Genomic DNA, 25751 nt, shown 5'->3' with positions numbered 1-25751 from the left:
CACTCAGGCTGGAGTGCAGTGGCACGATCTCGGCTCACTGCAAGCTCCACCTCCTGAGTTCATGCCATTCTCCTGCCTCAGCCTCCCGAGTAGCTGGGACTGCAGGTGCCTGCCACCACACCTGGCTAATTTTTTGTATTTTTAGTAGAGATGGGGTTTCACTGTGTTAGCCAGGATGGTCTCGATCTCCTGACCTCATGATCTGCCCACCTCAGCCTCCCAAAGTGCTGGGATTACAGGTGGGAGCCACCGCTACCGGCCGAACTTTTAGTCTTAAGTGATCCTCCCTGCCTCGGCCTCCCAAAGAGCTGGGATTATGGGCATGAGTCATCGCACTTGGCCTTGCTGCTTAAAATTTAATGTCAGCCTGTGAGAATAATTGTGCTTTTACCTGTGAACATTTCATCTGCTATGAGCAAAGATTTGAAGCATCAGTTTAAGAATATGCTGTTTAAGCTGCCTGTGGGCTACCACATGAGGAAGCTACTGCACAGGGTGTGAATATGTGCCATGATGTGCTGGTTTATAGCAGATGCTGATTACTATGGTGTAAATACTCCCATTATGGCCAATTTCAAGCACCAACAGTTAAGATTTGGCTTGCAAAATTCCTGAAAATTTAACAGTGATACATCTTGAGTTAGCAGGTCTGTTACAGAATGGATGTTCCTGCTTCATGTCCTTGGGTGTGGGGAGCTCCAGGATTGGAAGACACCCCTCAGGAGAGTAATTTCTGGGCAGGCGTAGTGGCTCATGGCTGTAATCCCAGCACCTTGGGAGGCTGAGGCAGGAGGATCACTTGAGCCCAGGAGTTTGAGACCAGCCTATGCAACGTATGAGACCCTGTCTCTCCAAAAAAATTACTTTTTAAAGAGTAATTGGCTTTGTCTTCTTATTGTATTTCCTACCTGGGGTTCACAGAGTTAGTAATGAAAGTCCTTAAGCTATTTTTGTTATTTTAGTGGTTCAAAACTCATAATAGAAACTGAACATACAGCCATAAGATGGCTGCAGAGATATGATATGGCTACCAAATTTATTTTCTTTTGACTGTATTTGTCAGCTCACTGCTTCTGTCATTCTGATCAACAATTTTGATTTGCTAATAATGACAACATAGGAGTTTCAGGTTATTCCTGAAGGAAAAAAAAATGAAAATATGCCCTTGACGGACGAAAGCTCTTCCCTTCATATAATACCTGAATTCTTGTGTCTGAGGTGCGGTGGCTCATGCCTGTAATCCCAGCACTTTGGGAGGCCAAGGCAGGCGGATCATTTGAGACCAGGAGTTCGAAACCAGCCTGGCCAACGTGGTAAAACCCCATCTCTATTAAAAATACAAAAAATAGCCAGGCATGGTGATGCATGCCTGCAATCCCAGCTATTCGGGAGGCTGAGGCACAAGAATCGCTTGAATCTGGGAGGCGGAGGTTGCAGTGAGCCAAGATCGGGTCACTGCACTTCAGCCTGGGTGACAAAGCCAGACCCTGTCTCAAAAAAAAAAGAAAAGAAATCTGAATTCCTGAAATTTGAACTGTTAATTAGGGGTAAATGGTCACAGGAGTAGGACCAGTTTTGCTTGGCTACTGTGTCTGAGAAACACAATGTGGCTCAGCACCTTAAGGGCAGCAGTGATATTATTTATTCTACTCTGTTCATAATTCAGAACTGGAGTCTCCTTGTGGCTGTCATAGCAAGCATTGCTGGATGTAGGGGCATGGGGGTCCTTCAGTTATAATGATCTCATATGGAGCAGTAATATGGTTTTCTAAATATCCACAGTATGTCTCTTTTAATTTTAGTGATACTACATTTGTTCTCTATTTGCTGAACTAGGGATGTGTTTGTGTGTGCAACAGTTAAACTTAGTTCCCTTGCAGGTTAAAATGATGCCTGTCATTCTTGGCAGTGAGGCTAACCTGTCTTTTGTCTCACAGGCCACAATTCCAGAGTGGTGTCAGGGCGCTGCTCCTTCCGGCTTGGAAGGGGAGCTTCTGCGTCGCTTGCCAAAGCTCAGGAAACGCATGAGGAAGATGTGCCTGATGTTCATGAAGGAGAGCCCCCTGCCTCGCCTTGTGGAGGGCCTTGATCAGTTCACAGGTGGGTGCCAGCATCCAAGTCAAGGGTGGATCTTTCTGTTTTCCTCAGTGGCGCAGGAGGGCTGAGAATGTGGCAACTGTGTCCTTTTTTGATACCTTGTGTAGTGTTGAACAGTTGATTGAATAAGCAAGTGGGCTTAAAAACCCACAGAGCTCAGAAACAGGAGCCTACTGAGAACACACAGTCATAATTTTCACATTGTCATCCTCTCATGTAACCTGGCACTGTGCCATCTTTTATGAGAGCCTTGTCTATACTAGTTCCTGTTGGTTGGTGTTACCAGTAAAGGGGCACAGAGGTGGATTTCCCAGTGTCTAAGCTGTCCCCACTGTCAAAAAGTTGTCTCACTTGAGGAGGATTCATCCCCATCCTCTTGCTTTCTTCACTTCAGAGAGGCACAGCAGTTTCATTTCTCAGGCTGTCTTTGCTTAGGGAAGGTGAGAGCCAAGATCTCATAGTGTAACACAGCAATAGCTGGGAAGGGAACCCAGAATTTAATATAATGTTTGGGCCCCTGGCAGCCTCTGACTACCTCCTTTACCCCATCTACCCCCCAACTGCAGTGAGTGTGCTGTCAGTGCGGCTGGCCTTCCTTTAATGAGATTGCGTCTAATCTCAGGGAGCTCTTCCTTTTTAAAACTTGTCAGCCGTTGCTCAAGGTGACTCAGGCCTAGGGGTGGGGGTGAGTGGAATACAGATCCATTTGCATCTCCTGGAGAGGGGATGCACTGTGGGGTGTAAAGCCTCCCTCATCCTCTAACTCTCCCACACCGTCAATCTGATGTCTTTGGTGTCCTTGTGCTCACTGGTGACTGCCTATATTTGGCCGGTAGTGCTGCCTTAATACAGTACCACAGACTGGGTGGCTTCAGTGTGAGGCTAAAAGTCCAAGATCAAGGTGTCAGCAAGGTTGATTACTTCTGAAGCCTCTCTCCTTGGCTTGCAGATGGCCACCTTCTCACTGTGTCCTCCCATGGTCACTCTTCATCTGTGTGTTCTGTGTCCTGATCTCTTCTTTTAAGGACTTCAGTCAGATTAGATTAGAGCCCATTCTCATTTCACCTTCATTACCTCTCTAAAGGCCCTGTCTCCAGATACAGTCACATTCTGAAGTTCTAGGGGTTGGGACTTTAACATATGAATTGAGGGGGAAGACACAACCCAGCCTATAACACTGCCTGCAACAGGGAGGCGGCACCCTTGTGTTATTGGTACCCACGTGTATTCAGGAAGGCAGCTTGGTACTGTATAGAAAGAACTTGGGCTTTGGAGTAAGGTAGGCCAGTGTTCAAGTCCTGGCTCATTTACTCGTTCACCACATGGCCTTCAGATAGTGACTAGACCTCACTGAGCCTTTCTTGAAGTCTGTAAAATGGAGCTACAAGTAGGTGCTTCTGAAGTTGTGCACATGAAAAGAGAATTTACCATGTACCAGCTACAAGTGGAAACTCAATACATATTATATTAATCTGAAATTGCCAAGTGATTATAAATTTCTAGTATAATACACTGCATATAGTTGGTGCTCAATAAGTGCATTTGCTTGATTGATTATAAAAGCCCTAAATATAAAAGAATGACTGCTGCTGTTTGGGTTGTCATTGTCAAGAGATTTGAAATCCTGTGTGTTATTTTTCTATTTCCATGCACCTTGACCAGTTTGGTTAAAACACTTAATGAGATTTTACCAAATGCTAGGGACTGTGTTAAGTACCCAGGGTATAAAGATGAATGATACTTGGCCTTTGTTCTCCAAAAGGTCCCTGGTGTTGGGAACAAACACATTACCAGACCCTCCCGGGATTTTCTTATTGTCTCCCCTCTCCGCCTTGTTTTCCCTTACAGGCGAAGTGATTTCCTCTGTGAGTGAGCTACAGAGCTTAAAGGTGGAACCCTCTGCAGAGAAGGAGAAGCAGCGGTCAGAAGCCAAGCATATTCTCATGCAAAAACAGCGAGCTTTGTCAGACCTCTTTAAACACCTTGCAAAAATTGGTAAGGTTCTCACTTGAAACCCAATGAAATGTAGTCACCAACTTTTAGGAAGAGAAATGACATGACTGATTGGGGGAAATTCCATAGACAGTTGAGATGGTGGACAACAGAAGGTACAGGCAAGGTTTCCAGATGTCTAAGAGTTCCACTCACATGCAGGAAAATCCTATGACCAGCCATCCATGATTCCCAAATATTTCCCGCTTTGTATGAGGTTTCTCAGAATCTATATTTTTATTTATTTATTTTATTTTATTTTTTTGAGACTGAGTCTCGCTCTGTTGCCCAGGCTGGAGTGCAGTGGTGTGATCTCAGCTCACTGCAACCTCCGCCTCTTGTTGCCCAGGCTGGAGTGCAATGGCGTGATTTTGGCTCACTGCAACCTCTGCCTCCTGGGTTCAAGCGATTCTCCTGCCTCAGCCTCCCGAGTAGCGGGGACTACAGGCGTGTGCCACCACGCCCGGCTGATTTTTGTATTTTTACTAGAGGCAGGGTTTCACCGTGTTAGCCAGGATGGTCTCAATCTCCTGACCTCGTGATCCACCCGCCTCAGCCTCCCAAAGTGCTGGGATTACAGGCGTGAGCCACCGTGCCTGGCAGAATCTGTATTTTTAAAATTTCTGTCACCATGTGCTGTACCATATGCTTGCAGCATAGCATAGAGAGCAGTGCTTCTCAAACTTGAACGTGCATGTGAATCACCTGGGGAATCTTGTGGAAGTGCAGCTACAGATCCTGTTTCAGTTGGTGTGGGTGCAGCCTGAGAGTCTGCATTTCTAACAGGCTCTCAGGTGATGCTGTTTAGAAGACTTTGCTTTGAGTAGCAGGGGAGAGGGGGCACATCCATTCTCTACTAAGCATCTTTGCTTAAACAAATGCTGTTTATTTCCTAGGTTTGTCGTATCGCAAAGGTCTTGCTTGGGCCCGTTCAAAAAACCCTCAAGAGATGCTTCATCTTCACCCATTAGATCTCCGGAGCGCATTGTCCATTGTCAGCAGCACTCAGGAGGCTGATTCTAGGTTTGTCTGTTTTTGTTTTGTTTTTTCCCTACTTACAAACGGAGCAAGTAATTTAAAACTCCTTGTTCTCATTTGCAAATTGCAAAAATGGGGATAGCAATACCACTGTGGCTACCACTTACAAAAGTGCCTGGCTTAGGATCTGACTCCTGATGGACATTCAAATGAAAGTGTGAGGCTGGGTACAGTGGTTCATGCCTGTAATCCCAGCACTTTGGGAGTCTCAGGTGGGCAGATCACTTGAGGTCAGGAATTCAAGACCAGCCTGACCAACATGGCAAAACCCTGTGTCTACTAAAAATACAGAATATTAGCCAGGCATGGTGGCACATGCCTATAATCCCAGCTACTTAGGAGGCCGAGGCAGGGGTATCGCTTGAACCTGGGAGGTGGAGGTTGCAGTGAGCTGATATTACGCCACTGCACTCCAGCCTGGGCAGCAAAGTAAGACTCTGTCAAAAAAAAATTTCTTTTCTTTCTCTTTCTTCCTTGCATTCACCTCTCCATTCTTCTTCTTCTTCCTTTTTTTTTTTGTCTTTTGATTTTCCTGAGGTCTACTTGCTTCATTTGATCATACATGTGGAAATCTATTAGAAAATGGTATATTTGTAGTTGCTCTATATACATACACTCCTCATAAGTTCTAATATGTTATTGAATTTGCGAGTCCATACACTATTGAGACAGGCAGAGCTACCTCTATTTACAACACAGCAGAGGATGTTGTGAATGATGCTTTCCATGAACTGGGTATAGTACACGTGTGTGTTTTATTTGCTCCCAGGGCTTTAAATTTGAATTCAACAGAACATTGTAGAAAGGGGAAATTTTACATAAGCATTCTTTTTCAGGAAAATTTGCCAAGTGGGCTTGCATTCCCATTCAGTCAGCATTGCTATAGCTGAATAGTAGTTTCCTCCTTTTGATAGGACACATGCTCTCCAGCTTACTTGAGCCCTCAACAACCCCTGTGTCTTCCCCACATTGAGGTCAGCTGTCACTGCCATGCATCATTTTATGCTTGGCTGTCCTTAGTCCTCTTATGTTATTTGCCTGGCCCCTGTAGGCATCAGAGTTTATGACCCCCTAGCCTCCACTGCCAAGATAGGAAGATTTCATTGAAGAAACCATATTGTCAGCATAATTTATTTCCCCTGATACTTCCAGTGCTGAGTTAAGTAAAGGACTAATGAGTGCCTCACTGAATGATTCCTCATAGAAATAAACCTATTCAGACAGCTGACTCTTGGTTATGGCCAAATATACCAATATCTGAGTTTTCAGGATCTGGGGTGGGAGAGCATGGTTTTGATTAAGTAAACGATGTTGATATCTTTTCCAGGCTGCTTACAGAAATCTCGTCTTCATGGGATGGATGCCAGAAGTATTTTTATCGCTCTCTTGCACGGCATGCCAGGCTTAACGCAGCACTAGCAACTCCTGCCAAGGTAGAATGATAGAACATGAGTCTTGAAGGGGCTCAGGGAAAGCCCTTGTTCTGTTCATCCCAGGGCCGCATTCTCAGACCTTGTTAAGTGATAACAGCCTGTTAGTGGAACTGAGCTTTTTGCAGTACATCCTTAAACTTAAAATATAAATCAATGTAATTTTGTGCAAAATCAGAACACCTTAAATAAATTCAGTTACACTTGCCAGCAGGACAAATTTTCTTAATGTTTAAGAAAAATTAAAAACTTCAAATTGAGAATGCCATCTTTAGATCTTTCTTCCCTTTGTGAATTGAGAAAAGAGCACTAATAAATGCATTTTGGAGTTAAATCCAGTTCCTGTCTGTGGAATATCAATGATCTGTGCAAGCATAATTGGAGAAACACTGCTCAAAAAAATGAATGTGTCACCTCTAGAGTGCGGCATGTCTGACGCTTATAGTAGAAACAACTTTCTAGAGGCACATCTGTGGGTGGTGTTTGTCAGCAGCCCCTTCAGCATGTTTTTCCTTCTCCTTCTGCCAGGAAATGGGCATGGGCAACGTGGAGCGGTGCAGAGGGTTCTCAGCACATTTGATGAAGATGCTCGTCCGACAGCGGCGCTCCCTGACCACGCTCAGTGAGCAGTGGATCATCCTCAGGTATCAGCCGATGAGTTGGGCTTGTGGCGTGAATTGGGAAGAATTAGATCCAAGTCAGCTCAGAGTTGCTGCATATGGGGAGAGGAATAAGACATACTCTCAATTGTGAAATGAATTTAAGGCCCAAAGAGGCAGGTAGGGTTTCTCCCAGCTCTGCCCCTTGCTTTCAGTGATATGCCTCTAGTGTCTCTCTACCTCCGTGCTCTGACTGAACCTCCTGAGAATATGGAGGTGCGGAGATTTCAGGGCTGTGTCAGGCAGTGAAAATTGTCATGGGTGAACTATACCTGTGTCTGGAATGAGGATATACATTGCTGAAAGACCATGTGGGCCAATAGTTAGGCTTGTGTTCATGGTATTAGGGTGAGATGGTCTTGGGCACTGATGAGATTTGAGTCTGCTTCTGTTACTTAGGCTTTGAGGATCCCCCAAATGGCAATTGGAGCCATACATGGAGGCTCCTCAATGGAAACAAATAATTAAGAGATAAGGACAGTTAGGAAGGTTGTCGTCATCTGTTGAATGGATTCATGGCTGAAGGATAGTATTTCCAGACTATTCACTTTAGCTTCAGGTATTTTCTGCTCCATTCATTAGGGTTTATGTAGCAAAGTACAGCACATTTACTAGATAATGCTAGTTGAAGTCACTGTAGTGGTGTGGTTGTGTTGTGATACTTCTGCTGAAAGACTGAGGGATGGGTTTAAGTACTTTGGGAGGCATTTTAACAGACTTTTTACCTATCTGGGGGATTCTTCCTTGTTGACTGTATGAACAAGCCCATGCTTGTTCAGAAACACAAATTTCTTTTAAAACAATTTGGTAAAGTGGTTTAAGGTGCCACTCATTGTGTTTTTCCCATGGGTTTCTCTGTATAGGAACCTCCTCAGTTGTGTGCAAGAGATTCACAGCAGGCTGATGGGGCCCCAGGCCTACCCCGTGGCCTTCCCCCCTCAGGATGGCGTGCAGCAGTGGACAGAGCGCCTGCAGCACCTGGCCATGCAGTGCCAGATCCTACTCGAGCAGCTCTCCTGGCTCCTCCAGTGCTGTCCCAGTGTAGGGCCAGCTCCAGGCCATGGCAATGTCCAGGTACTGGGGCAGCCTCCTGCCCCCTGCCTGGAACGACCAGAACTTAGCAAGGAACAACTTTGTGGAGTAGTTCTGGACCTAATTCCTTCCAATCTGAGCTACCCATCTCCAATACCTGGAAGTCAGCTGCCCTCTGGTTGCCGGATGCGGAAACAGGATCAGCTTTGGCAACAGTCAACTATGAGATTAACAGAGATGATAAAAACCATTAAAACAGTGAAAGCTGACGTTGACAAAATTAGACAGCAGTCTTGTGAGACCCTCTTTCATTCTTGGTAAGTGTGTCTATGTCTTTACACTTCTCTGTGTGCTTAGGTTCTTATTGTGCTTATCTAAATTGGGGGTGGGAAGGGAAGGGTGTTAACAGAAAGCAGCAGCTTTTAGACAGCCCTGGAGCCTAGGGAACTCGTCGGTTTGGGGGATGGGGTGGGGTAGGGATAGGGGGTATCATCTGCAGGTTCTGAGACTTTAGTGGAAACAGCGTTAGCAAAAGGATGCCAGACAAAGCCCTAAATAATCCACAGGGAGAGCAAATCACATCCTGCCATTTGTGGTGGTCCAAAATAAAAGCCTATCACACCAAATACTAATGATAATGGAATATCATTAATGGAATAAATTTATCATTTATTGGAATAAATTAATGGAATATATCATTAATGAAATAAATTTAGTAATTTATTCCATTACTAAACCTAGGTGTTTAGTAATAGAATCAAATTATGAAAATAATTGTGCTTCAGTCCTCTGTTACTCAGTGGACCTGCACAGCACTTTGTGGCATGTGTTTAGCCGTAAACCTTCAGCTATGGTGAGTTCTACCTTGCATATCTTGTAGTGGTTGCAGGGAGGGGTGTGTGTTTGTGGGAATTGTAATGCATTCCTTTCAACATTGTGGCATTTCTGTTGCAGGAAAGATTTTGAAGTTTGCTCCTCTGCGCTGAGTTGCTTGTCCCAGGTGTCAGTTCATTTGCAGGGCCTAGAGTCCTTGTTCATTCTTCCAGGGATGGAGGTTGAACAAAGAGACTCACAAATCGCACTAGTTGAAAGTCTGGAATATGTAAGAGGAGAAATTAGTAAAGCCATGGCTGACTTTACTACCTGGAAGACACATCTGCTTACTTCAGGTAGCCAAGGAGGTAAGGAATATTGTTCAGTCAGGGAATCAAAGTCCAGTGTAGAAATGATGTCTTATAGATGTAAGTCTCATTGTCCTAAAGACACATTATGTTTTGGTCTACATGTACCTGTCCAGGGTTCTGAGGCAGGGAGGTGCAGTTGAAATCCACAGCTCTTAACTTTTTTGCCCCATTTGTTTGGATGCCTGTTACGTACTTTGTAACACACATAGGAAGGCAGCATCAGCTCACTGTCTGTTAGTTTTCTCTTAGATTGAAAAAGCTTGGCACTGATATTTGGACTAAGTTAGTGTTTATTCATACTGTCTTAACTGTTATTTTTATATTTTTTACATTATTTTAGTAAAAATGTTTTAATACAAGGTAATAAACTTGTAGGTTTATCGAGGCAAGGAATTTGTCTCTTCTTTGTATCTGGCACAGCTTGACACAGTGGCTCATCAATAAATGAGTATTTTTAATGATTTCCAGAGGCACTAAAGCAAATGATTGGTGTCTTTTGTTTGTATGTTTGTTTTGCACCATGTTACCTGCTAGGAAATCAAATGTTAGACGAAGGATTTGTGGAAGATTTTTCAGAGCAAATGGAAATTGCCATCCGAGCCATCCTCTGTGCCATCCAGAACTTAGAAGAAAGAAAGAATGAAAAAGCAGAGGAGAACACTGACCAAGCAAGCTCACAAGAAGAGTATGGTATGTCTGAAATCAGGCAGAAATTAGTTGCATGCCTGATTTAATTTTTGTATTTGATGATTTATTTCTGTGGCTAAATAGTTAAGGATGGATGTTAGACACAGATAACTGCATGGATAGAGATGAAAGGATTTGTTTTCTGTTATTCATCATGTTGTTATTTTCTCTGAATGAATGAGGCAGCAGGCTTTGAGAGACTGCAATCAGGACATCTAACAAAACTCTTAGAGGATGACTTCTGGGCCGATGTGAGCACTTTGCACGTGCAGAAAATAATTTCTGCCATCTCCGAGCTGTTGGAGAGGCTGAAATCGTATGGTGAGGATGGCACAGCAGCAAAGCACCTGGTAACTAACTGTTCTTTACAAACTTCTTCCTCTTCAGAATGCACTGAGCAAAGGCAGAGTGGGCTTTACCTCCCTCCACGTAGATAAGTGCCAGAGCAGGCCTCAGTGCCAAAATCACTAAGAACTTAGTCTCTTTATTTATACGTGCAAAGTCATTGACAAGCTTTGAAGAGCTTCGGGCTTGCTAGCTAATTTTTAGATGCATAGGTGCAGAAATGCCAACCATTCAGAATATCCATTATATTAGGATTCTTTCATATCTTATTCACATACTCCCAAGTATTTGATGTTACTGATAGACGATGTTATCAACTGAGGCTTAGCAGCCATCCTATGTAACTACCATTCCCACTACAATAAGCGAACAGAGTAAGCAGTTGTAGTCTTTACAGTAAGTCCAGAGAAGCAACTTACTTTGCAGGACATTGTATGTTATTCTGTAGCATTGCCTCCTGTGCTAACTTTGAATCAGCAGAATTTATTTATAAACATTTTATTTTTATTATTTATTTTATTTTGGGACACGGTCTCATTCTGTTGTCCAGGCTGGAGAGTGTGGTGGCGTGACCATGGCTCACTGCAGCCTTGACCTCCTGGGCTCAGGTGATCCTCACACCTCAGCCTCCCAGATAGCTGGCACTATAGGCATGCACCACCATGCCCAGCTAATTTTTAAAGTTTTGTAGAGATGGGTTCTGGCTATATGTTTTTTTTTGTTTGGTATTTTTTGTAGAAATGGGGTTTTGCCATGTTGCCCAGGCAACATGAACTTGAACTCCTGGGCTCAAGCAGTCTACCCACTTTGGCCCCCCAAAGTGCTGGGATTAAAGGCATGAGCCACTGTGCCTGGCCAACATTCTCTTTTTAAAAAACCAACACTGTTAGCCAAAGGAGACGTTGGTTTCAGATTGTACTTTTGTGACGATATATGTAAATGAAGAAATCTCAGTGAGCTGTGTGTATTGGGGTAGGTGGAGGTTACAAACACATACATGTAACTTGGCATTAGTACTATTTAGTACATTCACAATGTTGTGCAATTACCACCATTATCTAGTTCCAGAATGGAAACCTGGTACCTGCCAAGCAGTGTGAGCAGGCCTTTTGTTTTGTTTTGATCTCAGTTCTTCAGCCAATCCTGTTCCTTGCTGGTGTGCCTGGTGCCGGTCCTCTCCAGCTACTCAGACCTCGTCCTCTTCTTCCTGACCATGTCTTTAGCAACTCACCGTAGTACTGCAAAGCTGCTCTCTGTGCTTGCCCAGGTCTTTACGGAGCTTGCCCAGAAGGTAAGGACTGTTCACATGGTGCACTGTGAGCAGCAGGGACCCAAGTAAATTTCATGTCATTAGTCTTTGGTGTAATAGGCTTTTATTTTGAACCACCACAAATAGCAGGATGTGATTTGCTCTGCCTGTGGATTATTTAGGGCTTTGTCTGGCATCCTTTTGCTAACGCTGTTTCCACTAAAGTCTCAGAACCTGCAGATGATACCCCCTATCCCCAACCCACCCTATCCCCCAAACTGACGAGTTCCCTAAACTCCAGCGCTGTCTAAAAGCTGCTGCTGTCTGTTAACACCCTTCCCTTCCCATCCCCAATTTAAATCTTCTTCAGATAACTCTTGAACTAGAGTTGTAGGATAAACCCTTAAGGCTATTAAGTTTTCTTTTAACCATGTAGGTGTAATTATGATTAAATGATAATGGGCCTATTATTATTAGAGTTTTTTCCGCCTGTCGTGGTGGCTCGCACCTGTAATCTCAGCACTTTGGGAGGCTGAGGCGGGTGGATCACCTGAGGTCAGGAGTTCAAGACCAGCCTGACCAATATTATGATGAAACTCCGTCTCTACTAAAAATACAAAAATTAGCTGGGCATGGTGGCGTGTGCCTGTAATCCCAGCTACTCAAGAGGCTGAGACAGGAGAATTGCTTGAACCCGGGGAGGCGGAGGTTGCAGTGAGCCAAAATCATGCCATTGCACTCCAGCCTGGGCAACAAGAGCAAAACTGCATCTCAAAAAAAATACATTTTATATATATATATATATATATATATATATTTATATTTTTTTTTTTTTTGAGACAGAATCTCCAAAATTGTAATTGTAATTGTAATCTCCATGTGATTACAGGCACGTATCACCATGCCTGGCTAATTTTTGTATTTTTAGTAGAGATGGGGTTTTACATTGGCCAGGATGGTCTCGATCTCCTGACCTCGTGATCTGGCCACCTCGGCCTCCCAAAGTGCTGGGATTACATGTGTGAGCCACTGCGCCCAGGCAGTTTTTTTCTTTAGCAGGGAAGTCATTTGTTCATTCAGCCATGTACCCGGTATTGTGAAAAGCACTGAGGTTGTAGAGATTGTAGACCCTCCCCTTGAAACTCAGGCAGTAGACAGTGAAATCTAATAGCAACATGGTGTGGGTAGGTCTAGTCATAGAGATATCCAGCTCTCGGTCTCTCTTAACCTCACCAAGCCTCAATTTCCTTATTTGTAAAATGAGATCTGCCTATACTCGTATGCATTTTTGTGAGAACCACCTGCATTTGAGTATATAAGTTTTGTTTTTATTCTTCCTTAGCATTCTAAGATTTTCTCCAAGCTAAATACAGATGAGATGTACTTGAGGAAGATATGAATTTACAAACTGAAGATGGGGTCTAGATTTCTTATAAACAATTAAGAGTTCTTAGTTCCAAGTCTCTGAAATACTGGAAAGAGTTAAAAAGTGGAAGCCAAGCCTAATGCCTTGTATCAAGAGGATAAATATGTTTATCTGTAGTAATAATAAGTAACAGTAATAATAATAATAAGAAAGAGTAAGTAAAAGAATGAGTCTCAGGTTTCTCCCCCTCTGGTGGGCACCAAGCCAGCCTTAACATTCTGTTGCTTCTTGGAGAAAACACTGTATGCTAAAGACAGTGGCAGGAAAATGTATGGTTCGGGTGCCTTGAGATTTGGCTCAGCTAGATTTGTCCATTTGCACCGTAGCTTTTGTCTGACAGGCTGTAGAATGACTTTGGCCTTTCAAACCTTTGTTTGCGGGTAGGAATGGTTCTGATATGTGCAGAATGTTGGGAGCCCTGTGGCTATCCCAGACGTACCAACTGCAATAATATACTCTGGTAAGGGCATCTGAAACTCCCTCCTATGTGGTCGTATTCTTCGTCTATTTCTGAATGTGTCTCATTTAAATAATGTAGTTCAATGGGAAAATTAAGCAAGTAAGCCAAACTGTATTTTCCTATCAACATTCTGAGAATATATGTCCTGAAAGTGGGTTTGCCTTGTTAAAAATTTTTCTAAGTGTCCAAATTGTATTCATATTTTTTCTGAGTAGTTCCAAGGGAACTTGAAAGTAGGTTAGACAGTACTAAGATAATAGATCTAGGTTGTAATTAAAGCTCTTGATCCGCAGGTAGCTGTTTCTGTGTAACCAAGTCATAATTAGTGTTTACTGGTTTGGGATCTTAATTCCTTGCTAATTAGCAGCTTATTTTTTTGTGCATTCTCATCCTCAGATATATCTTCATAGTATGTATTTTCTCTTACAAAATTAAAATTTCTGATAGAGAGTCACTACTACTTTTTCTTTTTACTTCTGCTCAGCAGGCTAGTATTTTCAGGTTATTTTCCTGTATAAAATAGTTTTTTTCAACATTTCAGTTATTACTATGTCTGACTATGTTCTCTCCAGAGCCTGTTCTGCCCTTACTCAAGGACTTTTTCCAAAATACTGTCCTTCTAGTATACTTCATTTAGGTTTTTGTCTTGGCAGAGTGACAAATGACCACATGCCAGAGGCTTCTACAAAGTCAAGTCATATGTTAAATCTGATGTCAAGCTGTGAAACTGCATAACTATTAGCACCAAAGAGGAAAAGAATGTCAGAAGTCTACTGTACTTCCAGCGGATTTAAGATAATGAGCTAGAAAAAGAATTCAATATGTGTTTAAATTGTTTTCCTGTGGCAAGAATGAAAATCTTTTAAAATTGCTTTTGTGCCTAATTGTTCACTTCATTTTTCTTTTTTTCTAAGGGATTTTGCTTGCCCAAAGAATTTATGGAAGATTCAGCTGGAGAGGGAGCAACTGAGTTCCATGACTATGAGGGAGGTGGAATTGGAGAAGGCGAGGGCATGAAGGATGTGAGTGACCAGATAGAAAATGAAGAACAGGTATGTTTTCACATAGGTATAGAGTTGACAGAAGATCACTCTCTTTCTTTTCAACATGTAAGTTACACATAAAAATGGTTTTTACTAGGTTAATAATTTTTAATCTGTGATCTACAGAGCCCTAGATATATTGGTGCTTCGGCAGTGGGTGTAAATAAAAAGCCTAAAATCCACAGGAAGGAACCTGGCAACTCCATCATTAGTTTTGGCTATAATTATGGAAGAAATGATTTTTACTTTTTTTTTTTTTTAAATGGGCAGATATTTACTGATGATTTTCTAGAGTATTTTTGATAGTATTTTTAAGCATAAAAGGCCTGGCTATCTTAAGTGATAATTGCATTAAACAATAATGCCAAAATTTGCTGTTAATAGGTTTTGCTGTTGTTTATCTTTAAGGCATAGAGTGTTTTAAAAAATCTGTATCGTTTTTTGGTTGGAATCAAGCAATCTTCTGAACTATTCAGATGCTGTGGACTAAGATTGTTACATTGCATGGATTTTTTAAATGCCTGTCTCATTTGGGAGTGATTTGTGTGTGTTGGGTGTATCACTTATATTCTAAGTTAAATCAGATCAGAAACTTGTATTTAAGGTAATTTTATAGTTATTAAAAATAAAGGAGAAAACCAATTCAAATTCCCTCCCTTCCTTGGCAGAGAATACTGGAAAGAAATTAAAAGCCAAAAGAATAATGCTAGTATTTATGTTATGGAGCTCTAATTTTTTTTTTTTTTTTTTTGGACCTATATTGTCCTTAGATAATTGCTTTGTTATTTTGGCCTTCCTGTATTTCTCAAATCTAACTTAATCAGTGTATACTACTTTTCTAGTAGAAAAAAAAAGTGGAAAAAAAAAAGCATCTAATAGAAAAGTACAGTTCACACAAAAAACATTATGTGGAATAAAAAGCTTCCAGAACAATTTGGTAGTGTCTGCTGAATTTTAAATTATGTGTATTCATTGACCCCCAAATTCCATGTTTTCTTATAGAAATGCTAGTGTCAAAGATAAATAGGTATATGAGTGTGTATATATGTCTACAGATGGATATTTACTACAGCATTATTTATATGGTGAAAATTGTGAAACAATCCAAATATTCATCAGAAGAGAATTAAATTATGGCACCATCCATGCAGAACAATGGTAAAAGTATTAATGAAGTAGAATGAGATGGTTTTGTATGTATCAACATGGAAATAACCTAAGATCTTATTTTTAAGAGATGAAGTCTTGCTCTCTTGCCCAGGCTAGAGTGCAGTTCTATAATCATAGCCCACTGCAGCCATGACTTGGACTCAAGGAGTCCTCCTGCATTAGCCTCTTGAGTAGTTGGGATTACAGGTGTGAGCCACCACACCTGGCTGAGATGTTTTTAAGAAGAGATGTGTTTTACAGGCTGGGTGTGGTGGCTCACGCCTGGATTCCTAGCACTTTTGGAGACCAAGGCCAGGAGGATTGCTTGAAGCCAGGAGTTTGAGACCAGCCGGGGCAACATAGGGAGACACTGTCTCTATAAAATTAAAACAAAACAAAACAAAAAACAAAACCCAGCCTGGCCAACATGGTAAAACTCCGTCTCTACTAAAAATACAAAAATTAGCTGGGTGTGGTGGCATGCATCTGTAATCCCAGCTACTCGGAAGCTGACACAGGAGAATCACCTGAACCTGGGAGGCAGAGGTTGCAGTGGGCCAAGATCGTGCCATTGCACTCCAGCCTGGACGAGAGAGCAAGACCTTGTTTCAGAAAAATAAAAATGAAAAAAGCAGATTGCATAACAGTCTGTAAAACATGATCTCTTTTTTGTTTAAAAAGATGTTGGGAGGCAGGTATTGATAGCTATCACCTGTATCACTCAGTATATGTTGGTGTATTTATAGAAAAAAGTCAAAGGTTCATCAGAATGTTGTTGGTAGTCATTCTTTGAGAGGCTTCGAGGATGGAGGTGTTATGGGGAAACTTGTTTTTTTGTTTTTTTTTTGTATTTTGGAGACAGAGTCTTGCTCTTTCCCCAAGGTTGGAGTGCAGTGGCGTAGTCTTGGCTCAACTGCAACCTCCAGCTCCCGGGTTCAAGCGATTCTCATGCCTCAGTCTCCCAGGTAGCTGGGATTACGGGCGCGTGCCACAACGCCAGGGTAATTTTTGTATTTTTAGCAGAGACAGGGTTTTGCCATGTTGGCCAAGCTGTTCTTGAACTCCTGACCTCAAGTGATCTGCCCGCCTCAGCCTCCCAAAGTGCTGGGATTATAGGCGTGAACCGCCATGCCTGGCCATTACTTTTGTATTTTAAAAAGGACTTTTTTTTTTTTTTTGAAACGGAGTCTTGCTCTGTCACCCAGGCTAGAGCGCAGTAGTATGATCTCAGTTTGCCACAACCTCCACCTCCCGGGTTCAAGCAGTTATCCCGCCTCAGCCTCCCGAGTAGCTGGGATTACAGGCCCCCACCACCACACCTGGCTAATTTTTTATATTTAGTAGAGACGGTGTTTCACCATCTTGGCCAGGCTGGTCTCAAACTCCTGACCGTGTGATCCACCCGCCTCGGCCTCCCAAAGTGCTGGGATTACAGGCATGAGCTATACCGTGCCTGGCCTTAAAAAGGACTTTCAAAAATCAACCATAATGAAAGAGGTAACAATCACAAAACTTTTTGCCCCAAATAGCACATCGATTATATAGAAACATATAAATTAGGCTGGGCTCAGTCGCTCACACCTGTAATCCCACCACTTTGGGAGGCCGAGGCAGGAGAATTGCTTGTGCCCAGGAGTTGAGACCAGCCTGGGCAACATGGCAAGGCCACGTCTCTAGCAAAAAATAAAAAATTAGCCAGGTGTGGTTGTATGTGCTTGTGGTGCCAGCTACTGGGGAGGCTGAGGCAGAGGACTGCTTGATCCCAGGAGGTTGAGGGTGCAGTAAGCCATGATTGTGCTACTGTACTCCAGGCTGGGCAACATAGTGAGACACTGTCTAAAAACATAAAAAATAATTTTTTATGAAAGAAATATAGAAACCAAGGAAGAATGAACAAGATTCTCTTGGGCCACTGTCTTTCAGCGATCATAGTGACAAAAATAGTATTAAAGAATTGGATAATAAAAGATTGATGAATTTTTTATCCTACAGAGAATATATATTCTTGCAAATGTCTCTGGGACTATTTTTACAAATCCCAATAAGAAAACCTGAACAAAATTCTATACTCTGATTAAAATAAGTGGAAACTAACTACAGAAATTTTACAGATTCCATGTGGCTGTCCTTGTTGTTTCTCTTTTTTTTCCTCTCCCAGATATATTTTTACACCATTAACCTTGGCATTTATATCTCAGAGCTGAAGCAAACATTGGTAAAGTTTCATTTATTTATGTTTACTATAATACTTCTTTATGTAGGTGGAAGATACATTTCAGAAGGGTCAAGAAAAAGACAAAGAGGATCCTGATTCAAAATCTGATATTAAGGGCGAGGATAATGCCATTGAGATGTTGGAAGATTTTGATGGGAAAATGCATGATGGGGAGCTTGAAGAACAAGGTTTCAGATTATCTGTCACTTCATTCTTGTTTTTGAAATATTTTATCTAGGAAATTACATGTTCCTAATAAGGACTAATATAATCTTTTGAAACAAGTTGGTTACTGTGCTTAACTGCAAATGAAAACCTCAGCAGCTGCATGTGCTATCACCACCTCCACTGAAGCAGAAGTCCCTGGTCTCTCATAGATTCTTCTCACATTGACTGATGTTTTAGCTGCCTCATGTGCTAGATGCAGTGGCTCATTAGTGCCCTTCAGGGAAGCCTGAAAGGAGATGATCCCTAATGGAGCTGGGCTCTCAACAAAAGGCAAATTGTTCTGTAGTGTTTAAAATACCCTTTATTCCTAATTAGAAAAATAGTAGATGTTTGTTGTAGATGATTTGGAACAAACATGTAGAAAAGAAATAGATCCCCCCTCAGGCCTACCAGCCATAGCACTTAATAAATAGTGGTATATTTCTTTCCATTTATTGCATGTATACACACACAGAGACCACATACCATTCTGTAGTCTGCTTTTTTCTCTTTCTTTTTTGTTTTTTAAGACGGAGTCTCGCTCTGTCCCCCAGACTGGAGTGCAGTGGCGCAATCTTGGCTCACTGCAAGCTCTACCTCTCGGGTTCACGCCATTCTCTTGCCTCAGCGTCCTGAGTAGCTGGGACTACAGGCGCCCGCCACCACGCCCAGCTGATTTTTTTTTTTTTTTTGTATTTTTAGTAGAGACGGGGTTTCACCATGTTAGCCAGGATGGTCTCGATCTCCTGACATCATTATCCGCCCACCTCAGCCTCCCAAAGTGGTGGGATTACAGGCGTGAGCCACCGCGCTAGGCCTGCTTTTTTCATTTAACATCTTATGAACATTCTCCCTGTCATTAAAAATTATTTGAGAATTTGATTTTTTAAAGTACATCATCATCTGTCATATGTTTGTACCATAATTCAGCTCTTGCCCCAAATTTCTGTCCAATTGGAGATAATTATCTTACTCTAAAATGAATATCTTGCAGAAATGAAAGTTGACCTTAGTGGCAGTTGGCCTAAGGCACATAGGATATGACCTTTTGCAAAGTAGACCCTGTGCAAAGACAAATGAAGACAATTCTGATTGAGACCTGATTTTACGTGTTGGAAAAAATCATAGCAGTATATTGAAGATGGGGAGGACCCATGGAAACCATCTAGTCCAACCCCATCATTTCAGACACATAACTCAGGTTGCTGAGTCCCATAATGGCCATTCCCCCAGCACCAAAACCAGACATCCTCATAGGTATTTCCTTACTTTTTTTACCATCTGTTCACACATTATAGACTTCCTTGTACCTCTACTTTGCAAAACACAGTAAGACTATGTCAGTAGATCTAAAGGCATCTGCCTGTAGGGTGTGTTCTGTAGAAAAAGGCAATAAATCTCAGGTGGGGCCCTTGCCAGGGAAGCGGGTCCACACCTCTCTTACATACACAGGACTGGGTCAGTTTGGAGATCTGCCTAACTAAGCTCAGTGCCTTCCCTTTCAGAAGAGGATGATGAGAAATCAGATAGTGAGGGCGGAGACCTGGATAAACACATGGGCGATCTCAATGGTGAGGAAGCTGACAAACTAGATGAGAGGCTTTGGGGTGATGACGATGAGGAGGAAGATGAGGAGGAAGAAGACAATAAAACTGAAGAAACAGGACCAGGAATGGATGAGGTAATTAAAAGATTTCCCCCCCTCCCAAACAAGCTGAGAGGAGGTAATCTGCCTACCACCTACCATTCTCTGTCATTTACTTCTCTTTTTCTGTATTTGTTTTGTTCTCTTTTTCTTTTTTCTATCCTATCTTATTGATTACATTCAGAGCTAAGAGTAGCTTGACCTGAGTCATCCCATGTGTTATGGAGGAGGATGAACAAGACCCTGTGCAGATGTTCTAAGCTGATTCTCTTATAGGCCACTGAATTTTTCCAGCTCCCAGCTTGGGAGAACTCCAGGGCTGAGTGTAACAGTGCAACAGCCCAGGGCGATGCAATGAATTATCGAAGTCACCCCACCATTCACACACCTAATAATATTGCTGCTGTCATGGAGACCTGCACTGTTTTCTCTAGGTCATGGATGGCACTTCATCAGCCATCCATGGAATAGGTCCAATGGGCAGAAATTATGCATGTCTAAAAGTCAACCCATGCAGAAGCAGTTTCTTGGATTGAGTGTGATGATTGTTTTTTCTTCCTCTGACATTTAGGAAGATTCTGAACTTGTTGCTAAAGATGACAACTTGGATAATGGCAATTCAAACAAAGATAAAAGCCAGCAAGATAAGAAGGAAGAAAAGGAAGAAGCAGAAGCTGATGATGGTGGACAAGGTGAAGACAAAATTAATGAACAAATAGATGAGGTAATGAAGATTTGAAACTGATCTGCTCTCTTGACTCAAGGCCAGGGCTCTTGAACTGTATAGTTCTCAAGGTGTCTCAAGACATTTTTTCCCCTATTCGTTGACTACTCTCCCATTACCTCATAAAAGAATATGCAGCAGAGGCTCTTAACAGGACATAAAATATATAACTGTTGGTTCCTGACAGGGTAGTCCACATGTTGTCTGGGCTCATGCTATAGATCAGAAGCTAAAATCTTTGCGCCCTTCTTTATTTCTTCTTGTAAGTTTCTTTGAGATTAAGTAACATAGCACCACTTGTCCTTGGATAACCTGCACAGAAAGTGAAATCTGAGATTCCAACATGAAAGATCTAAATATAAAATACTAATGTGTGCAGATAATTTTAGGGAATAGATATTGTATTCTCTCACAGTGTAAATACTTAGAGCTGATTTTATGGGAATTCTACTTTTTAAAAAAAGATTTGTATTTTTATTTTACCCCTGTTGTCTCCATTATCCCAAAGAGGGAATATGATGAAAATGAGGTGGACCCTTACCATGGCAATCAGGAAAAGGTGCCAGAACCCGAGGCCTTGGACCTTCCAGATGACTTGAACTTCGACAGTGATGACAAGAATGGTGGTGAGGACACCGACAATGAAGAAGGAGAAGGTGCGTCTTTCAGAAACAAAGAGACCAGTTAGAACTCACTAATGAACAGTAACTGATTTCTCTTTTGAGAGCTAGTTCAGTGTCATGGTCAGGTGATAAATCATGTTTGGTAGGCTCAATCCCAGTTTGAGAAAATGGTTTGCCTTTCCTTTGTAGTATTTCTCATGTGATTATCCCTACAGCTTATCAACCAGCAGGTATTTCTGAAACTACTGTCACGTCCTATTCTCGCTTCTGGCACTGCTATGCCCTGGTGGTGCTTCACACACAGCACTGTCTCTTCACAGCCATTACTATGTATCCCATCTCATGGGATGGTGTAAACGCTGTGCAGTCTGGGTATACCAAGCTGTCGTGGAGTCCAGTTATAGCTTTTTTAGGGAAATAATGGTTTCAGTTATTGATTGTCACGTGTAGTGAGGAATGAGACTAAATAACCCAAGAGAAATCACATGGCATATGACAGTATGTCATGCCTTTGTCGTCCATTTTTCAACTCTAGTGAGTCCTTTAGGGAGTGTTATCTGGTATTAGTTGAAAGCATTGTGTTGGAGGTGCCCCTGTAACAGAGGGCCCCATTCCTGCTGCTGCTTAATCAGACAGAAAGATGTGAGCTGGCCTCGCTGATAAATGAGTCAGTTACATAGTTATAAAATCTATTTTTAAAAATGTATATGTATATTTTTATAATGCTGTATTAGAACAAAAATAGCAAGTTACAAAGGAATAAATAAGAGGTGCCATTTATGTAAAAATTAATTTTGGAATCTAGTTGCAAACAAAGTCAATAACCAAGAAAGCGTAAAATTAAGAAAATTAAAATCCACTGAGAATGTAATACGCTATCTGCTTTTAAATAGCCAGACTTATTTTGTAACTAAGGAACAATTATTTAAAATTGTTTGCTAATTAAATAATAGATACTGGAAAAAAAAAAAAAAAACCAATAGGCTGGTCGCAGAGGCTTATGCCTGTAATCCCAACACTTTGGGAAGCCACGGTGGGAGAATCACTTGAGCTCAGAGTTTGAGACCAGCCTGAACAACATAGTGAGACCCTGTCTCTACCAAAGAAAAAAAATTAGTTGGGCATTATGGCACACACCTGTAGTCCCAGCTCCTCAGGAGCTGAGGCGAGAGAATTGCTTGAGCCCAGGTGGTTGAGGCTGCAGTAGGCCATGATCTCGCCACTGCACTCCAGCTTGGGTGACAGAACGAGACTCTGTCTCTAAAAAATTAAAAAATTAGCCAGGCGCGGTGGTTCATGTCTATAATCCCAGCACTTTGGGAGGCTGAGGCGGGCGGATCACCTGAGGTCGGGAGTTCAAGACTAGCCTGACCAACATGGAGAAACCCCGTCTCTACTAAAAATACAAAATTAGCCGGGTGTAGTGGCGTATGCCTATAATCCTGGCTACTTGGGAGGCTGAAGCAGGAGAATCGCTTGAACCCAGGAGGCAGAGGTTGCAGTGAGCCGAGATGGCACCGCTGCATGCCAGCCTGCGCGACAAGAGCGACTCCATCTCAAAAAAATAAAAAAAAAAAAAAGTTATTTTAAGAATTTGCTAATAACTGATTTTTGAAGTGTCCAAAGTATAGAAAAGCTCTTCTGATAAAACTTTTCCAAAATAAGAGTGTTTCTATTTCAGTGTGAGTTGTATTTTCTGTATATGATCATGACATCCACCAATTATTCACAATGATAATTGAGCATTAAGCTGTCATTTCCTATTGTTGGCCTAAAATTTTCCTGTTGTGTTTTTTTGTTTGTTTGTTTATGGGGTTTTTTTGGGGTGGATTAGCTATTATTTTTTAATGAAATGTGCCATTAAAACAACTGTATGTATGAGTATGGTTTAAAACAAGGGTGGGCAAACATTTTCTATAAAGTGTCAGATATTAAATATTTTAGGCTTTGCAGACCATAAGCTCTCGATTGCAAACACTCAGTTCTGCTGTTGTAGAATGAAAGCAGCTATAGGCAGTACAAAATGGATGGGGTAAACACAGAATATATGTTGCTGTGTTCCAGTAAAAACTTTACTTTTTTTTGGAGACAGGGTCTTGCCCTCTCACCCAGGCTGGAGTACTGGGGCATAACCATAGTTCACTGCAGCCTTGACCTCCTGGGCTCAAGTGATCCTCCTGCCTCGGCCTGCTGAGTAGCCGAGACCATAGGTGTATGCCGCCTTGCTTGGCTAATTTTTTATTTTTTGTAAAAGATGGGGTCTCACTATGATGCATGCCCAGGCTGGTCTTGAACTCAAGTGATCCTTGTGTCTCAGCCTCCCAAAGTGTTGGGATGATAGGCATGTGCCACAGTGCCCAGCCAGTAGAACTTTCTTCATAGAAACATGTGGAGGCCAGATTTGGCCTGTGGGTCACAATTTGCCACTCGCTGGTTTAGAGAATTGTAATAAGACAAAACTTGCATAACTAGCTCCCAGCTTAAGAAATCATGTACGTTTAAGAAATTCTGCACTCCTCCTTTTTGTTGTATCTATACAGAAGATAATCCTTTGGAGATAAAAGAAAAACCAGAAGAAGCAGGTCATGAAGCTGAGGAAAGAGGAGAGACCGAGACTGACCAGAACGAAAGTCAGAGTCCACAGGAGCCTGAGGAAGGCCCCAGTGAAGATGACAAGACAGAAGGGGAAGAGGAAATGGACACAGGAGCTGATGACCAAGATGGAGATGCTGCTCAGCATCCTGAAGAACACTCCGAGGAACAGCAGCAGTCTCTGGAGGAAAAAGATAAGGAAGCCGATGAAGAAGGTGGAGACAATGGCCCTGCTGACCAAGGTTTCCAGCCCCAGGTATCATGAGATGTCTGGCTTTTTATGTTAAAAATAGTGAGGAAGAGGAGAAGTCACCTTATTCCCATCAGAATCCCTTTTAGGATACTCCTCCATCAACATGTGGCACTTCCGAGGAGTTCTAGGTTTCTGTTTTAAGACCCTCGGTGAGGAGTGGGGAAGCCTGCTTGTTGCAAGGTCTCCCACCTTATGCTGTTCCCCCAGAGCATTTAATGCTGTGTTTGATTTCTCTGCAGAAGCATGAAGAAGAATGGGAGGACTCTGATACAGAGGAGCAGGTGCCAGAGGCTTTGGAGAGGAAGGAGCACGCCTCCTGTGGGCAGACTGGTGTGGAGAACATGCAGAGCACACAGGCCATGGAGCTGGCTGGGGACGCACCTGAGAAGGAGCAGGGGAAAGAGGTGATCAGTGGTTTCACTGCAGCCGCCAGCTGCCTCTTAGTAGGGTCTCTTCTCCCTGTCTGACATCACATTCTGTGTAGCATTAGTTGGTTTATGTTTGGTTATTTTGTTGTTTGTTTTGTTGTTGACATCTAACAGACCACATCTCATTCTTTAAGCAACGTGTGACTGAACAGTTATTTTTTTAAAGACAGGGATACATTCTGAAAAATGCCTTATTCAGCAATTTTGTCATTGTGCAAACACCATAGAGTGTACTTACACAAACCTTGATGGTAGAGCCAATTGCCCTTAGGCTGCAAACCTGTACAGTGTGTTACTGTACTGAATACTGCAGGCAGTTGTAACACAATGTAAGTATTTGTGAATCTAAACATGGAAAAGATATAGTAAAAACGTGTTATCATCTTACAGGACCACCAGTGCACATGCAGTCTTTCCTTGACTGAAACGTTGTTGTGTCGTGCATGACTGATACTTATTTTTATATGCCTCCCAGGACAAACCCCAGAGTATCGGCTGTATTTAAGTGGTGTACATAATAAGAAAAAGTTGTTAGACTGGTAGCTGTAGATGGGAGAATCAGGTTCGTGTTGTTTTTCAGAAAGCTCTCCAGGAAGGAAACATGGAATTTCGACTTCAGGCAATGTATACCTTTAACGGTGTTTTGCTTTTCCTTGCTCATCATCAGGTTTCTAAACGTTTAATTTAAAAAGCAAATAAGTTTTTCATTCTTTGATCTGGTGGTGATGTGTTCTGATATGGCCACAATTCAGGTTGCCGGGTGCTATGGAAAGAACATGGAATGTCTACACAGGACCTGCTGGTTACAGTGGTGATTCTGGACAACTTTAGTCTCTTTGAGTCCTAGTTCTTACTGACAATAACAACCATTTATATTGCTTATACCGTATGACTACCACCACCACAAATATTCATTGAGCACCCATTAGGTGCTAAGCATTTTCATTACTTCAGAAAGTCCTCACTATGTCCCCATGAGATAGATGATATTGTACTATTTTCTTCATTGTATATTTGAGAAAAATAAGCCTCAGTAAAGTTAAATGATAACCTCAAGTGTACATAGCTGGTTGATGATGAAGGCTGGTTTCTAGTTGAGGTCTGTCCTGTCTTTGGAGTGAGACATAATACTCCTGCAAAGAACTAAGCAGCCTTACAAAGACCCCTGAGAGGGTAACATAAGGTCTGTACCTAGACACTCCTGTTTCTGCCTGTAGGCCAGGCCTTAGTTACAGTGAGTTCCAGAGCAGGCAGGTAGGCGGGAGTGATTATA

The 25751-nt window shown here is 42.2% G+C and overlaps 1 protein-coding gene and 1 long non-coding RNA gene across 4 annotated transcripts in view; one reads left to right on the top strand and one right to left on the bottom strand.

The window, feature by feature from the left end:
- MDN1 (midasin AAA ATPase 1) overlaps positions 1–25751 on the top strand; it is a 186391-nt gene that overhangs the window by 146311 nt on the left and 14329 nt on the right. For all 3 annotated transcript variants that reach the window (XM_054491122.2, XM_054491121.2, XM_063666411.1), the window contains exons 74-90: positions 1938–2100; positions 3946–4092; positions 4986–5112; positions 6455–6560; positions 7086–7201; positions 8080–8565; positions 9203–9429; positions 9967–10122; positions 10306–10469; positions 11594–11755; positions 14514–14651; positions 18053–18194; positions 19719–19894; positions 20430–20582; positions 21091–21238; positions 23746–24053; positions 24290–24454. In XM_054491122.2, coding sequence (XP_054347097.2) covers positions 1938–2100; positions 3946–4092; positions 4986–5112; positions 6455–6560; positions 7086–7201; positions 8080–8565; positions 9203–9429; positions 9967–10122; positions 10306–10469; positions 11594–11755; positions 14514–14651; positions 18053–18194; positions 19719–19894; positions 20430–20582; positions 21091–21238; positions 23746–24053; positions 24290–24454 — 3084 coding nt within the window. The remainder of the gene's footprint in view (positions 1–1937; positions 2101–3945; positions 4093–4985; positions 5113–6454; positions 6561–7085; positions 7202–8079; positions 8566–9202; positions 9430–9966; positions 10123–10305; positions 10470–11593; positions 11756–14513; positions 14652–18052; positions 18195–19718; positions 19895–20429; positions 20583–21090; positions 21239–23745; positions 24054–24289; positions 24455–25751) is intronic.
- Positions 5868–8470, bottom strand: LOC129038324 (uncharacterized). The gene is made up of 2 exons (XR_008503125.2): positions 8406–8470; positions 5868–7269 (listed from the first exon to the last, which is right to left on the bottom strand). It is a non-coding gene; the product is annotated as an uncharacterized LOC129038324 (long non-coding RNA).

The sequence above is a fragment of the Pongo pygmaeus genome, chromosome 5 (assembly GCF_028885625.2).
Source record: "Pongo pygmaeus isolate AG05252 chromosome 5, NHGRI_mPonPyg2-v2.0_pri, whole genome shotgun sequence".
In the NCBI taxonomy this organism is placed as follows: Eukaryota; Metazoa; Chordata; class Mammalia; order Primates; family Hominidae; genus Pongo; species Pongo pygmaeus.
Note: the sequence above shows the minus strand (reverse complement) of the source record. Positions and strands in the feature narration are given on the sequence as shown.